Source organism: Protopterus annectens, chromosome 1.part1, assembly GCF_019279795.1.
Source record: "Protopterus annectens isolate FY-2018-M chromosome 1.part1, PAN1.0, whole genome shotgun sequence".
In the NCBI taxonomy this organism is placed as follows: Eukaryota; Metazoa; Chordata; order Ceratodontiformes; family Protopteridae; genus Protopterus; species Protopterus annectens.
Window position 1 is genome coordinate 552,044,618 of NC_056726.1, and position 16,988 is coordinate 552,061,605.

Genomic DNA, 16,988 nt, shown 5'->3' on the forward strand with positions numbered 1-16,988 from the left:
CACCTAGTCCTTCCCTAATGACACATACTCAGCTCCATGCAGATCACTCAAGAATCACCAGGAAAGCAGGCCTAATTTCATAAGGTCCACTTAGACTGCTTCCACACATGGAAATTATTTAACTGTAAGTGAAGCATAGTTATGTACACAAACCCATACTCACCAAACTGGACAAGAACAGGGTCACTGTAAGGTGTTCCTCTGGTGCCAGAACCTGTAATGTCACAAAAGACTTTAAATCAGACAAATGTTTTTGTATATGTCATATTATGGCAATTGTTCTTTTCTTTTATTTTCTCTTGCCTATGTATGTTTTTGTAAACATTTTTGTATTTCTTCAACATTTCTTTCAATGATTCAAATATTTTATGTTTTAGTATGTAAACATGGAGCTTTTTTTCCTCAGGCCTCTACTGAAAAGGGGGTTTGCCAAGTTGAACTATCCCAGACAACAAATGGGAAATAGCAGTAGTGATAATAATAATAACTATGGCCTAATGATGGCCAATCTGGAAGTGAATGACCTGAGGCACTGCATCCAGAGGGGCATGCAGAGACTTGATGGAACTTATTATGCATGTGTTGGAGACAGAAAATACCCTAGTCTTGAGTAGTAACTTACCTTCACCAAGAATAATGTCTAGAAAGCAAGACGGGATAATTGACTTGAAAAATTGGCTAAGTAAATGGTGTCATTCTAATGGGCTCCAGTATGTGTCAGCTTAAGATGAGATGGTAGATAAAACTTCCTGTTTCACTTGGGATGGATTACATGTCTCATACCAGGACTTCCACATAATGACTAAAGCATCTGATCCTTTATAGTGTCTTTTTAAGGCAGAATTTTTTACTGGGCATTCCTACATAGCAAACTCAGACTCAAATTTGCTAGGAGTCTAAATAGAAAAATTTCTGAACCTGAGGCCTTCCTGCAACTCAAGCACATTCATATTTCTGTAATTACTGAGACATGGTTTCAAGGTAATGACACCACTTCCTCTTTGACAGAGATTAGCACCTATTGTGCCTTCAGGCCCTTGGGTAACTGTAGGGAGTATCTGTATTTGCCAGAAATGCCATTACCTCATGTCAAATTACCCATAACCCAAGCTTTGAGATCCTGGACATCCAAATCACCATTAACAAATCCAACTATTTTTTCACTGCTAGCTATAAATTCCAATCAATGTTCCTCAAATGAGCATGAAAATTACCTTTACACCATTGAGGGGCTAAATATCAAACCAGGGGGACTTTAATTACCAAGCATTAGCTGACACAAGTATAACTCTAATAATGTATTTATTATCAAGTGTGTCGCATAGGCTCATTCTCTCTTTATGAAGCCTATCAGACACTGTACAGACATATGATGGGTGATGTGCATGTGTGCATGTGTGTGCGTGTTTCCTAGTCTTTGTTAATAACAATATTCTGGGGCAAATTATAAAACAACCCACTGGAGCCTCTAATATTCTTGATCTGGTCCTTACCAACCTAACCCTGTACTCCACCATGCATCTCCTCATCATCATTAAATCTAACCACAAGTCAGCCTTCTTCTCTGTCAGGCCTAATGGCATCACCCCACCATGAAGGAAAATAATGACATGTATGAAATCCCCATCCCCTGACTCAGGATCACCCGGAAACATGCCACCAAGGAACCTAGACGAGAACTGTTACAAACTGCACAGAAGAATACAGGCTTATGTCCGCTACAGATACCAAAAGAAACTACAAATCTTTCTGCAGATGTCAGGAAAGTAATGAATGATGTCCAGCAAAGCACTAAGCTCATCTATAACAATATCACATATTCCAGTCCCAAGGATAGAGCTAATATATTAGCTGACAAATTTACTGTTAACTGTACCGCATCTACTCACTTTGTTGCCCCCAGTATCCCTTGAAAATGTACTTTTCTCAGAAATCACTTTGGAACAAATCATAGAATACCTGCGAAGGCTAAAGGCAATACCTCTGTGGGATCAGATAACATACCAGCCTACCATGTGCCTACTGGTGCTATTTCTCCAAAGTGCGAGCAAAAGCTAAAGGTCTGTGGCTGACAAAGTTTGCTGATGACTGCAAACTGGAGTGGTCATAGAATCTCCAAATTATATCAACATCCTACAAGAGGGTCTTACACAAACAAATGGTTGGTGCCAAAGTCCTGGCCTTAAAATCAATGCAAAAAATGTATTATCATTCCTTTCAGTGAAAGTGATGTTCCTGCTAACTACCACATCGATAGCAACACCTTAAGTAAGCACTCAGTGGTGAGAGACCTGGGCACACAGGTTGACAGTAACTTTACCTTTGACCACCATGTCTCCACACTGGTAAGAAGGGCATTCTATATTGCTCATCCCATAAGTAAGGGCATTGCCTCCAGAAAAAAGAAGTTATTACTTCCCTGTACTCTTCCCTCATCAGGCCAATAATTAAGTACAGAGCCCCCTTTTGGTATGTACCTTTCTAAGCACCTGCAGCAATTAGAGAAACCACAAATGTTCCTCACAAGGAAAAATCAAGATCTTCACCCTCTCTCCTATGGGGATCATCTGGAATCACTGTCACTTTTTCTGTTTCATACAGACTACTCAGAGGTGATCTCTGCCTTGCATATAAGGTAATCTCTGACCCTGTGTTATTGGAAATGCTTCATATCTGAAAGTCAAATGGTACATGGATTATTCGCTCTAAAGACCTTAAACTTTGGAACAGACTTTCACTTCATGTCAAACAGAGCACCTCATTGACCCTCTTCAAATGCAATCTGGACGGGTGACTATAAATTCACCATGAGGTTCCACCTGTCCCCCACTTCGATAGGGGCAATAGATGCTAATCGTGGAAATAAGGGTAAGAATTTAGCTAAGCTTGTAAGGGTAATAGGGTCATTAGCCTAGTAACTTCCTATGATCCTATGAAGATGATTTATATAAGTTTAAGTCAGGGAAAAGAGATTTCAGTCTGTAACCAGATAATTCTTATGTAGTAAAAATATGTGTTAATAAATTTGCAGGTTTTAGTATTAGCATCAGGTTCATGAAAACAGTTTTATACAAAGTGAGCTAGAGAGCTAGAGCTAGAGAAACAGAAGGACTACTGGAAGTGATAATTTTTATTATTATTTTTATTATTTCAACCATTTGTTACATTTATTAAAAATAGACACATTTAAAGGAAACAAACCAATCACATTTATGTATTACATAGTTTAACTCTTATCATTTAAAATGGGTGGCGAAAGCCAAACACACTGTGACAAGTCTTATAAATGCCCTAGGGCAGATAGCCTAGTATGAACCTATGAACCTATAACCTCGAAAAAGGGCATAGCAAAATTCATTTAAAATGGGTGGCGAAAGCCAAACACACTCTGGCTAGGCTTATAAATGCCCTAGGGCAGATAGCCTAGTATGAACCTATGAACCTATCAGAAACATCTATCATCCTTCCCTTGCAATTCTCATTTGTCCAACTTGCCCCTCTCAAAATTGTATCACAATGCAATGCCATGAACAATATTTCACATAATTCTTTTAAATTTCCATGCCAGAATTTGACAAAAAGCTATAAGCAATCAATTCTCTGCTGGTGCCACAAAATACTCCCTCACATTTAAAAAACAAAAACATTTTTAATATCCTATGCATGTGCTTATGAAACAATTAGAGATCCTTATTATAAAGACGTAGTTCAGAATGTTTTATGCACATACTTAGATTTTTATTCAAATTATAATGATAAAAGCCACACATAGCACTTAGCATTGTACAAGAGAGAAACTGGAAGCTTGGAGAAGATAGAAAGAAAAATATATTTTTGTTTAAAAAAAAATACCAAGCAAGGCAGTAAAATAATCTCATATTAGAAGTCCTGGCTACATGTATGTAGATAAATGCAAGTCTGGCAGACACAGGATGAATTTTCAATAATAAACATCATTGAGTATCTGAATGTATTGTGTAAGAACACTAAAAAATGTAATCCAAGTGGACACATGATTTGTGATGACATGATCAAGCAAAGCCATAGTTAAGTTGTCTGTCTTGAGCTAATCTCAGATTGATGCCCCTCAACCCAAAGTTGAGGTAGCAAGCACCTTGCTACAGCTGGTAGGACACAGTCAGCGTCAATCTTAAGTGCCATTACAGTACCGGCATTCATTGTGACTTCATAAGTGAATGCCAGTACTGTACTTGCATCCCATCAGCACCTGCCAGTCATGTACCCTAACAGCTTGCTCCAGGTCAGCCATCCCCTTTGTCCACCTAGTTATGACTCTGTGACCAAGGACTGTTTTTTTCTAACAACAGGCATGGCTACTTGAAAACATTTGACAGTCAAGAATAAGAAACAGCTGGCTTGTCACTATTTCATCGCCTGGCCATACAACACATGACACGAACGTTTAGGACACACCTTCAAATATCAGCAGACATTTCATTTATCTCATATTATAAATACTTCTATATTAGCCATGGAATAGGCTAGGCATAAGCCTGTGTTATAGTGCTTGCATTCTTGCTTTTACTCGAGTCTGTATCATCTTGTCTCCTATATAACAGCTACATAATTAAAGTAGCATGGAAGGATGTTACATAATATTAAACCTGCATGTCATTTAGAAGTATCAAGTGTGTTACATTGTCTCATTCTCTATTTATGATGCCTATCAGACACTGTACAGACATATGATGGGTGACGTGCATGCGTGTGTGTGTGTGTGTGTGTGTGTGTGTGTGTGTGTGTGTGTGTGTGTGTGTGTGTGTGTGTATGTAAATTTAACACAAATACACGCATACTTGCATAACATATGTATATAATTCCTAGATAAGTATCTCAATCATATCTAATATCTAAATGTGAGCTAAGTAAATGACTAGCTTACCAAGAGTTCATCCAACTAATGCAATAACCCTCACACCCCGATGTCCATTCTCTTGTCTAGATGTTTTTATTTCCACCCGATGCTCTGTCATCTCATCCATTGCCATCCATCCCCTTCCTTTACTTATCATTGCCTCATATCCTTCAGCATTAATAATACTACAATCAAACTACTTCCCAAAATTGTCTCGTTTACATGTAAATCTCTTCCAAAATTCATCCAACTCAAAAACTACCTTTCTACATAGATTGGTCGCCCATTGTCTCATTCCAGGAGGTAATCAATGCAGCCAAAACCCTCACTTAGGCTGTACTACATCTATAAACTCAATTTTCCATAGTCTAACAAGACTGTTTAAAACAGCAGAAATGAATAGCTCACCAAAGAACAGAAATATTTGATACAGCTACAAAATGAAACACTGTAAAACTTTGAAAAGTCAGAATAAATAACTTTTGTGCAACACCAATAATTTATACCAACCAATACAATCACATGACATACAGTTTCAATTAACTAAACAAGTTGCTTTCGATTACTTGCCCAATCACCTGTTTTCTTAAAACACTTGAAATTAATACTGTCATTCAAACCTGGCTACTTATTGGTTTGTAGGTTAACCTGACATATGGCTTCTTTCATCACAAGCCTGTTTTTGTAATCCCCACCCCTTAAATCTAAAGGTAAATGGTATAACACAAAAAAACTAAATTTATTGCAACCGATGCATTTAGTCATATGCCTAAACAATGAATTATTTTCATTCTTTTGTTTGACTGCAGATATGTGTTCTTTAATATGCTTTGAAAGTGTACACGTTGTCATACTTACATAAAAAGCTTTACATTCATAGCATGTACTAAATTATACCACCCGAGTAGAATTTTAATTATAATGAGACTTTGTAGTGATGGTTCTATTCTCCTGAGCCAAAAAAAGAATCTTCTGAAAAATGTTTACAAACAGTACAAAAACACATTTAAATATGCATTTTGGTTTTTCACTATGCACGTTATATAAAAGTAGAGTCTGTGATATTTGTTTTAAGGACTATATTTTTGATAAATATATTTAAGCACATAATCAAACCAAACCTATTTCTAAACTATGTTTCACTTTATTTACCCTATTACTTAAAGTATGTGAAAATATCAACCCTATTACTGATAATTTCCTTTGCTGTTCTCTCTAAAAAGTCCTTTTTATAACCTCTTTCAATAAGCATATTAATGATTTAAACTATTCCATCTTTAAATGAAATTTCATCAATAGTTAACCTAGAATATCTAATTATGTGGTATGTTCCTAATGTAATATGGATGGTTACTGGAAAAAATAAATAATTGTTTATAAACATCTGCTTCCTATATATACAGTACATATATATTACTGTTAAAAGCTTTTTAGACTAAAATCACATGAACGAAGCCGTGAGACAGATAATTAGACTTTCTAGGTTAACTACTGATAACATTTTATTTAAAGATGGAATTGTTTAAACTATTAATATGTTTATTGAAAGAGATTATAAAAGAAAACGTTTTGGAGAGAACAGCAGTAAGAGGATACGATACATCTTACATTTATCAGTTACATTACAGTGAACATGAAACAGTGGCAAACCACTTTGCAGCTAAGCCATGATAAAGGACAAATTATTATCCCAGGGATAAAAATTCAGAGGAAGATATTCCAGGGTGACTCTGTCACTGTTGCTCTTTTGTCTTGCCCTTAACCCATTAAGCTGTCTACTTAACAGATTAGGCAATGGCTACAGTTTGGCTCCCAGAAAACAACAAAAGTGTAAAGACTTCTCATCTTCTTTTTGTAAATGATTTTAAACTGTGTAGTTCATCAGATGAGGAACTGAAAGGACAACTGCAAGCAATCAAAACTTTTTCAGACAATATAATAATGTTATTTGGTCTTGATAAATGTGCGGTGCCTTCTGTGCGGAGTCTGCATGTCCTCCCTGTGGTCGCGTGGGTTTCCTCCCCTCCCACATCCCAAAGACATGCTGCAGGTGGATTGGACACTCTAAATTGGCCCTAGGTGTGTGTGTGAGTGTGCCTTCTGTGGAAGGTTCCGGCTGGCAACTCGACACCGTAAAACTCCACTGCCATTCAATGTGCGGACAAGGCGATCCGCTGTGGCGACCCCTAACCGGGAAAAAGCCGAAAGAAGAAGAAGGTCTTGATAAATGTGCAAAAGCAACCTTTAAAGCAAGAAAGCTGCACCTCAAGGAAATATCAGTCTGGGAAGGGAGCAACGCAGTCGTGCAGCGGTTTGCATTGCTGCCTCACAGCAAGACGTTCTCCAGTTCGATTCTTGGCTGGGGTGCCTTCTGTGCAGAGTCTGCATATCCTCCCTGCATTTGTGTGGGTTTGTTCCAGTTTCTCCCACGTTACAAAGACATACATCTGAAATGTTTCTCCCTGGGCCTTTGCTGAAAATTGGCTTGTTCCAAGTCAGACTTTCCTGGCAAAGAAATGTTAAATAATACATAAATAAAAGGACTTAAGCAGGAGGGAGTGTAGAAATATTTGTGAATTGATGAAAGATCAAAAACAAAACATGAACAAACGCAAATAAAACTCAGAAATATTTTAAAAGACTGAAATTAATATTGAAAACAGCCCTGACATCTAGGAACAGAGTCTAAGCTATAAACCAATTTCTTGTTCCTGTTCTAACTTACAGCATCAGGGTGATTGACTGGCCCTAAAAGGTATTGGATCAGTTGGGCATGAAAATGACAAAAAATGATTCATGCTTATCAAATGATTTATAAAAATCATAGTATCCCAAGATTATATATTCCCATTCTGAAGGAAGTATGGGCTTCCTCGAAAATGATTACATGTACAGGACTATATACATATCTGCTGACCTTGCAAGACCCAAATATAATGAAAGTTTTAAAACATGAGGAGAACAAGTCTAAGATGACTTCCCTGCTTAGATTAGCAGAAGCATGTTGGTGTCATATGAGAATGGAAATGAAGCTAGTAGTCAAACATCAGGCAGGAACTGAATGTGCCAAAAAAATGAAAGAAAAAATATAAGGAGAAGGATCAGATGAGAAGGCAATAAATATGGAAAATGCATAAATATAGTTGCAAATACAGAAAATTCCTGGAACAACCTCATGTCAATCAGGATCTAATGCAGCAATGGTTAAGGAGAGGTGAATTTAAACCAAAAGATGAAAGGTTAATATTGTCGGCCAAAGATAGTGGACTTTGTAGGTTTACAAAGTCTATTGAACATGTTAGAGAAAAAGAGACATGCAGGTTTTGTAAAATAAAATTGGAAACAGTCACACACCTTGTTGCTGGGTGTGATACACTAATGGCAGAATACCTGTATACTGAAAGGCATAAATAATATGTCAGGACTGTTGCAATGGGGATTGTGCAAGCATAATACTGAAGTAGCTGAGATGCATTGGAAACAAGAGACACAAAAGAATATAGAAAATAATGAACTTTATATGACACAGGATTACCCATTACCAACAGTTCAAAAAATAGATGTGAGGAAACCAGATATAGCAGTCCGAGAAAAGAAGACAAAAGTAACATTGATCAATGAAATTGCTATAACCAGTGACTATAGTGTCTTACATACAGAGAGATACAAAGTCATAAAATGCCAGGATTTACAGGTAGAAATTAGGGCAACATGGAAAAAGGATACCCAGACAGTTCCAATAGTAGTAGGAGCAATGGATCTCATAAAAAAAATTTACAGTTGTATTTAGATATGTTACTGATACACATGCTCCACATGCTCCAGGGATCTAAACCTTGTCATCACAATAAACAAAACATGCTAGAGGGATAGGTTCCTGACCCAGAGACTCCCCATACTCTGGAATAGACTGCCCATACATGTCAAGCAGAGCACCTCCTTGCCCTCTTCAAAAGGAACCGTGATGATTGGATGGGAGATAGGAAATTCACCCCGGGGATCATGTCAGTCGCCCTGCCAGACAGGGGTCCAGAGAAGTAAATATTGTTGGAAAAAATATCCAGGGAATTGTTATGGCTAGGCTTGTATAGGCCCTAGGGCCAATAGCCTAGTACCAACCTATGAACCTATGAACCTATAAACCTATGTAACTCCATATAAATTACAGCAGGAGTCAATTATGGACATATTATGAATGCTGCAAAAAGCACTTCTGGCTAACATCCAAGACTGAAACATTACTAAGTTCATGAACTTTAATCATACTTTGACTTAGGAATGGGGTCTATTCCCATCATAGTTTTAAAAAACCAAATGACTTCAAGAAATTAAAAACAGATTAAACTTCAATCCTATAAGAATCCAGGTTTAGATGACTGTATTAATTTAGTTTTTTTTTTTCCACAGGCAATTGGGTAAGTAATTGAAAGCACCTTGTTTAGTTAATTGAAAATGTATGTCATTTGATTGATTGTATTGGTTGGTATAAAGTTTTGGTGTTGCACAAAAGTTATTTATTCTGATGAAGTCCTTGGCCTTTGTGGACAAATGTGCTAAATAAATTGTTTCATTTTGTTGTTTAGCATTTCCTTGGTTCCTTGGCTATTTGATGTTTTGGGAGTTTATTTAGTTGGTTATACATCAAGGCTGACTATGTGGTATATATCTTTTATTTTCTTTTACAGAAAGATACATATGCAACTTCTGGAATCTCAGATAGTTGTTATCCCAAACAAATTGTATCTTTCTGTCCCATGACCAGTCAAAACTCTCTCTCTGAGTAGCCCATTTTTAAACTTTCAGTATATATTACATCTTTCAGCTGACTAGTTTTAATTGGTGAATATCTGATGTCATGTTCATTTGTACTTGTGTATATTTTGTTGATTTTAATAAAAGTATATTTCTTGCTAATTTATGTTCATTTTCACTGACATGGTAGTCTTGTCACTTCCGTTGCAGTTCGGAATCCAGAAGGTAGACTGACATTGTACTGTAAGGGGGCTGACACAATAATCTATGAGCGTCTAGAGCTATCCTGCCAGCAGCTGATGGACACAACAACAGAACATCTCAATGTAAGTGAAGCACCCTTAGCAATACCTATGTTCAAAACGGAGATTCTAAGGTCTACAGTAATATACTGTATATTGCTTTAAAGAGATATAATTGCAGTTCTGTATGTTTTACCTGGAGCCCTTAAAAGTTAATATTTTAATATTTTGCAGCTGATGTTAGCATACAATGCATGTGCCTATTTCTTTAAGGTTTTATTACATCTGTTGCAGTTATCATTGCATGTTTTTTTTATCTCCTTACAGAACCTTAACAACATTGCTAGAGGGAATTCATTCCTGCATTTGTGTACTTTATTATTCATTATCGCTACAGCATATTGGTAAACATATTAGCTATGCAAAATATTTAGCTCTGAAATAAACAAGCAAATTAAACCTGTAATATAATAGGTCCACAAAGAGGAAAATATTTAATTATACTGACAGTCATTTTTAAAATACTCCATGTTTGTGTTAACACACAATTACCATTATGGCATAACTATAATTTAAATTGAATGTTGCCAGAAAAGGAGAGCTCAGAATTTCTGAGAAAATGCTGGCACAGCTTTTCACTTCTTTCATTCAGTGGATGACACCGGCGTTTAATTAGGTTTGAGCAACAGTTTAAGCTTTTCAGCACGTGTTACAATACAGCTTTAAGACATGTAGCACCGGCCAAACATAATGAGAAATGAATGATAATTTAGCACATAAAACAATGGATGGATGTTACATTAACTTTCAAAATCAAGTTTAAATATTACTCATGAAAGGCAATACAAAACTGATTTTATATACTAAACAAATTGTACCACTCTATATCTCCCATTCCTCTTAGTTATCTCGTTTTCAATGATAGCTTTTAACCATTCCTTAAGTTAACTACCAGTTGTGTGAACAAATGAAACAGTAAAACCCAGACTGTGTGTGTGTGTGTGTGTGTGTGTGTGTGTGTGTGTGTGTGTGTGTGTGTGTGTGTATATATATATATATATATATATATATATATATATATATATATATGTGTGTGTGTGTATTATATATATAGTAACTACTGTTTATCATGTAGTAGAACTAACTCGGTATGGTTAGCTTTGCATAGAATTGCTTTAATAAAATGTTCAGTACTAAGATTTAATTCCACATTTATATTATTCCACTAAGTTATTTATTAAAGTTAAATTAAATTTTGGAATCTGTGCTGTAGTCTAATTCTGACTACATTTATCTTTAGTGAAAAGCAGTGCAGCTGTACTTGAAGCAGACTGTTGGTAGTTATTGAAATTTCCATCAGTTGCTTGTCAAGCAAACGATTATGTTTGGTCGATTGGTTATCTGGAAGAAGTGCTTTCCTTATAGTCTTCTGACCCTCAGTGATATCCACTTCTAGCTTTATCACCTATTCTCATAGGTTCATAGGTACATATTCTCCATCCAGCTGTTCTGCCATAGTGCTTAGGGCCACATATAGTAGCTTTATTCAGTACTACAAAGGCAACAAAACCTTTCATATCATAATTTTGTGTATTAAATATTATCCTACTATGCAACACAAATAAAACTGGTACTGTCAAACAATGGTTGCCAAATGATAACTTGCTCTCTGCTACTGATTAATTAAATTACATCAAGTAAGCATGAAGTGAATTTGCAGGCTTTTCCTACAAGTAAGTCAGAGAATGTAGTTTCCAATTTTTTACGATTCATTTACCATTAAGAACTTACCACAAAACATCAACCAAATTCATGCCATAATGCCCTCAAATGTAGTAGAACTCATATTCTCCTAGGAACTCATTTATTATACACAATGTCATTCATCTAGAACTGCTACTTACAGTACCTTATCAGTCTTTGTAGATAATGAACCGAGTCTGGTAGGACTGTTATGATCAATCTACTTGAAGTATTTGTTGTTACTGTCCATTAAGAGCATTAATCATTTACTGTATTTTGGTTATACTATACAATGTATACAACACAGTTAATATTTTATTTATTTATTTTATCTGACATTTGTTTGTATTACTTCAACAAATCATGATGTCATCAAAGGTAAATCACTGCACTGGTGCTAAATGTTTCTTCAGTTCCTAATATAAATAGATGACAATAATATTTATTTTTATTTTCACCGCACTCAGTTGCAGTTATGGTACTGTTTAATTTCAGTTCAGCAGAGAAGCTGTTAATTTCCTGTATCTTCTCATTTCATTCATGAAAATAATTGTACTGTCTTAACTTGATTTTCTTACTGCCTATGTCGTCTCACTATGTATTTTTATTACATACAATTAACAATTTCAACACTCTTAGACGATGGTATCAGGACCGGGCTACTACTTACATACATCAAGCATGCAAAGGTCTCACTGCACGACAAACCATGTAGTCAGAGAATGTATGGGGAAATGGATGTCTATATAGATAGAACCGACAGCTGCATAAGTAATATCCACAGAATGCAAATCAGTAGTCAGTTGCTCAGTGATCAACCAAATGGAATTCTTGCCTTATCATTTAATATAGCAATAACCCATGTCTGGGTGTGGGTAATGCTGGATTTACCCACGGCTTGTGTGGTTTGGTCATGAGGGCGAAGTCCAAGTGGCCAAACAAAGATAACCGTGGGTAAATCCAGCATTACCCACACCCAGAAGTGGGTTATTGCTATTATACAATGACAGTATTTGTTTGGGTCTTTCAGCACTCCAGTCCGCTAATGATTGGTAGTGGATTTTTACGTACCAGGTTACCAGCCCTGACGCACAACCTTCAACGAAGGCACGCCCCATTCACGTATGCCTGCACACAGAAGATGCTGTAGCTGAGAATCGAATGGGACAATGTCTTGCTACGAGGTGACAACGCTACCACAGCACCACCACCGCAGTTATACAATGACAGTACTACTTTTCTTAAATAATGGGAGTGTATAATGCCTCCTTGCTGCCCTTCTGCAGCTGTCTGATATTCTGTGGCAGTTCTGATGTACTGCGCATGCGTATGCTTACGTAGTACATCAGAGCTGTGGGTGGAAGCAACGAAGAAAGCAAGATCTCCGTTGCTTTTTACAAACTGTCTTGCTATGTTAAAGGAGTTTAACATAGCGAGACAGCTTTAAAAAAAGCAATGGAAAATCTCTGTTGCTTTTTTTAAAGCTGTCTCACTATGTTAAACCCATTTAACATAGCAAGACAGCTTTAAAAAATGCAACGGAAGATCTCCGTTACTTTTTTTAAAGCTGTCTCACTATGTTAAACTCCTTTAACATAGCAAGGCAGTGTCTAAACAGCAGCGGAGATCTTGCGTTCTCTGTTGCTGTAAAAAAAAGACTTATACTAATGGAAAAAGTCCGGGTGACCGGACCTTTTTCCATTAGTATAAGTCTGATTTACAACATGCACGCTGACCAATCAGCGTGCACATTTTGGAATATTAATGGGGAGTCGTTGTATAATAGCTATTCTAGAACATTAGAGGATGAACTAAGCAGGATATAGCCAGAGCACAATGTTAATAGGCCCAGTATCAGAAAATATTAGCTGGATGCTGTACGACCTATGAGCAGTCTTAAGATATGGGTAATGCAAGAAACAAAACTACTGCAAATAACAAACAAACCCACACAGATACACAGCTGGGGAGACAGTAATCCAGACACGATATAAAATAAAAGGCAGACTTTAATAACACAGTAAGCGCTTTCAGAATAACAAATTGCTTCTTCAAACCACATACACACAAATGAGAACTGCTTAAATACAGGTGTCTTCAATCAGCAAAATAACCAATCACCACTCACTATAGCTATCAATGATAAAATAAAACAAAATCAAATATGCTAGTAAAATAAATATTATATAAAATGCAATGTAAACTATCTAAAACATACATATTAATATATGCATAACATCAAATTCACCTCTTTAGCCTCCTGATCTTTAGCTCTGGTTTTAGGGGATCTAGGTCATTTAAACCTGAGCCCTTATGGGCTCTCAATCTCAAAATCCAACATAACACAGAACATTCAGTAACACTAAGTCCCCCATCCTCATACCCTCATGCTGTACTTCCAGGACTTGAAAGAGAAATCTATGTTCCTCTCCTTTGTCCCTGTTATTTTTAGCTAAAGCACTGTAATCTAAACCTTTCCTCATACGATATTCGTCATCTCTTATACCTTCACCTAAGCGCCTATTTGTTTTCCCTACATAGAACATACTATGTATGTATATTTAATTTTGCAAGAAACAAAACTATTTACTTTGGTGAATAAACTTCTCATTAATAAACCTAGTCATTCTTATCTTAAAGCGATACTTCCAGTTCTTCCGTACAACTGTCCCTTCTCTCTGTGAACCACATAGACTCTTGCCCCAACTACTCAGCCAGTTATTATAGCTTCAGACTTCTGATCCAGAAACTTGTCAGAATAATAACTTCTTACACATATCTCCTCTCTGCAGTTTAGATAGTCTTTCTGGCTGATGATGTTTTGGTGATTCTTTCTGGCATCTCTTTTACCTTGCTTTGATTCATTGTCTATAATGGGGTAGTAAAAGTCATTGATTTTCTCTTTAGACTTCTAACCACCAGCGAATGAGCTGATGAGGGACTGAGATTCTGCAGTGGATTATTTCTATATTGCTAAAGTGTAAGATGACAACAAACATACTATTATTGCTCATTTTCATCAGGGTCTTCGGTACTGGATAGGTGTCTCCATCTTTCCAATGGGTGTTTAACACCAGAAATTGCACCCACTCTTACTCAAGTCTTTTAAATCCCATACTCATGGACTGTGGATTATGCTTCAATAAGAGAACATGTGCAATGTATTGACTTGAAGAAAACAGACCTGACTGTCTTTATTACAATCATACATGCAGTGTATAATAATTTAGATATATTAAGTAGTTGGTTGCAATGAAATGAAACAAATAGCCACCTACTGTGTTCAAACAACATAAGTACTGCTCATTCCAGTAAGTTTCTGAAGTCTGTCATTTAACATCTTTTCTCAGAGGCTGCTATTTGGCACATATAGCACACATCATAACCTTACAGCATTTGTCTCTCTGCGCCAATATTTCTGGACAGTGCATAATATTAATTGCTCTTTCTGTGCACTTGCTATACTAAGATGTGATGTGAGTATTTTTTAAAATTTATTTTGTTTTAGGTCGTTAGATACAATAATATTGTCAGCTTTGAATATTAAGTCTTGGACAATGTTTACTTCCTCTTCAAAGGCAAGATGAAAATGCATTTCCTTTATGAGTGGAAATTTTTGCTTTGGCAAATCTCTCATTTCCACTTCTTTTAAAAATAAAATCAGTGTTACTGTATCACTTTACTTTTCCATCTACACTGACAGAAGTGGAATCACCCAAAATATCTAGTTCTCCTTGTACAAATTTTTTATTAAGTTCTGGAAAATATAATCTACTCAATATAGCTGCTCTGTGTAGTTCCTTGCCTGCTCTGGATTTCACTTTTCAAGTCATATTTCCATGCAGTGAGCACCTTCCATGTAATCCTGGAGGTGTTGCTTAGAAACACTTTCTGAAATGTGCTTTGAAAGGGGTTTTGGATTCTCTCCACTTGATCTTCATTGCCATAAGCATGCTGACAGAATTTCTTATGTCCATACATTTCTGTTGATAATCCTTTTAGTACTATATCTTTGATCATCTGCAGTATGCCTTCAGGCCCTATGGGTAACTGTGAGGGAGTACCTATATTTGCCAGAAACACCATCCTGTCACAGTGAATTGTCCGTGACCCTAACTTTGAGTTCCTAGAGATCCAACTCACCCTTAGCAAATCCAACTGTTATTAAATTGCTAGTTACAGATCCCCTTCATTGTCCCAAAAAGGGCATGGAAACTACATTCACACTATTGAGAGGTTAAATAAAAATAAATAAATAAATAAATACCATCTTTGATTACCCAAGTATTAACTGGCACACTTGCACCTCTAAAAATGGATATGTTCAGTGTTTGCTATTTATTTATTTATTCATTTATTTTATTTTATTATTTGTTAACCGGGAAAGTCTGACTTAAAACAAAGCCAATTTTTAGCGGAGGCCCAGGGAGAAAAGCTGCAGATGCATGTCTCTGTAATGTGGGAGAAAACCTGAGCACCCGGAGGAAACCCAGACGAATCCAGGGAGGACATGCAGACTCCGCACAGAAGGCACTCCAGATGAGAATCAAAGCAGAGAACCTTTTACTGTGAGGTGACAACACTACCGCTGCACCGTTCTAAACTTTGTTGTTACCAGTGCACTGGATCAAATTGTAAAATTGCCCACAATAGGCACTAAAATCCTTGACCTGGTTAATAACAACCTAGCCCCCACCTGTACTCCACCTTCATCCCCTTATGTCTTGTTAAATCTGAACATAAATCTATTATCTTCTCTCTTAACTTTTGTAGTATCACCCAACCACCAAACCATCCTTCCATGACTCAGTTTGCAGAATATCTATGCCAAAATTCCAACAATCCTCCACAAATTGACCCAATTGACAGGACTGATGACTTCATCTATATCTTTTACCATAATCTGCCCAAATGGCTAGAAAAGACAGTACCTGTGCAGCCTAATATTATGGTTGTGATGGGAGACTGGATTTAGTGCCACCAAATGCGACACTGGTCTGGCACAAATGTGAAGGTGGGCCATAACCACTGTCCTTAAATGTGATACCCAGCTGGGCAAGATGGCATCCACTGATGTTAAAATAGCTGGCACCAATGGGATTTGAATCTCACCATTAACAACCAAGCAAAAACATGCACACAAGTCTGTGTCCATGAGCATGCAAGGAACATGCACTGCTGTCCTGGGAATGAACTTCCCACCTCCACACCAAAATTGAATGCATCAGGCCTTTTACAGAGCTGAGACTTTGGCCAAATACTTCTTATTTAAATCAAGCCAAGTATGAATTATACCAATTATGGCTTCATAATTTAGTAGATTGCTAGGCTAATGCATTATGAGCCCTTACAAGCATAGCCAATATAATCTGATT

General features: G+C 36.7%; 1 protein-coding gene across 1 annotated transcript in view; it reads left to right on the forward strand.

The window, feature by feature from the left end:
- The window catches only part of LOC122814860 (phospholipid-transporting ATPase ID-like), a 2,026,011-nt gene that overhangs the window by 1,628,936 nt on the left and 380,087 nt on the right, over positions 1–16,988 (forward strand). The window contains exon 17 of the mRNA XM_044087143.1: positions 9,839–9,954. Coding sequence (XP_043943078.1) covers positions 9,839–9,954 — 116 coding nt within the window. The remainder of the gene's footprint in view (positions 1–9,838; positions 9,955–16,988) is intronic.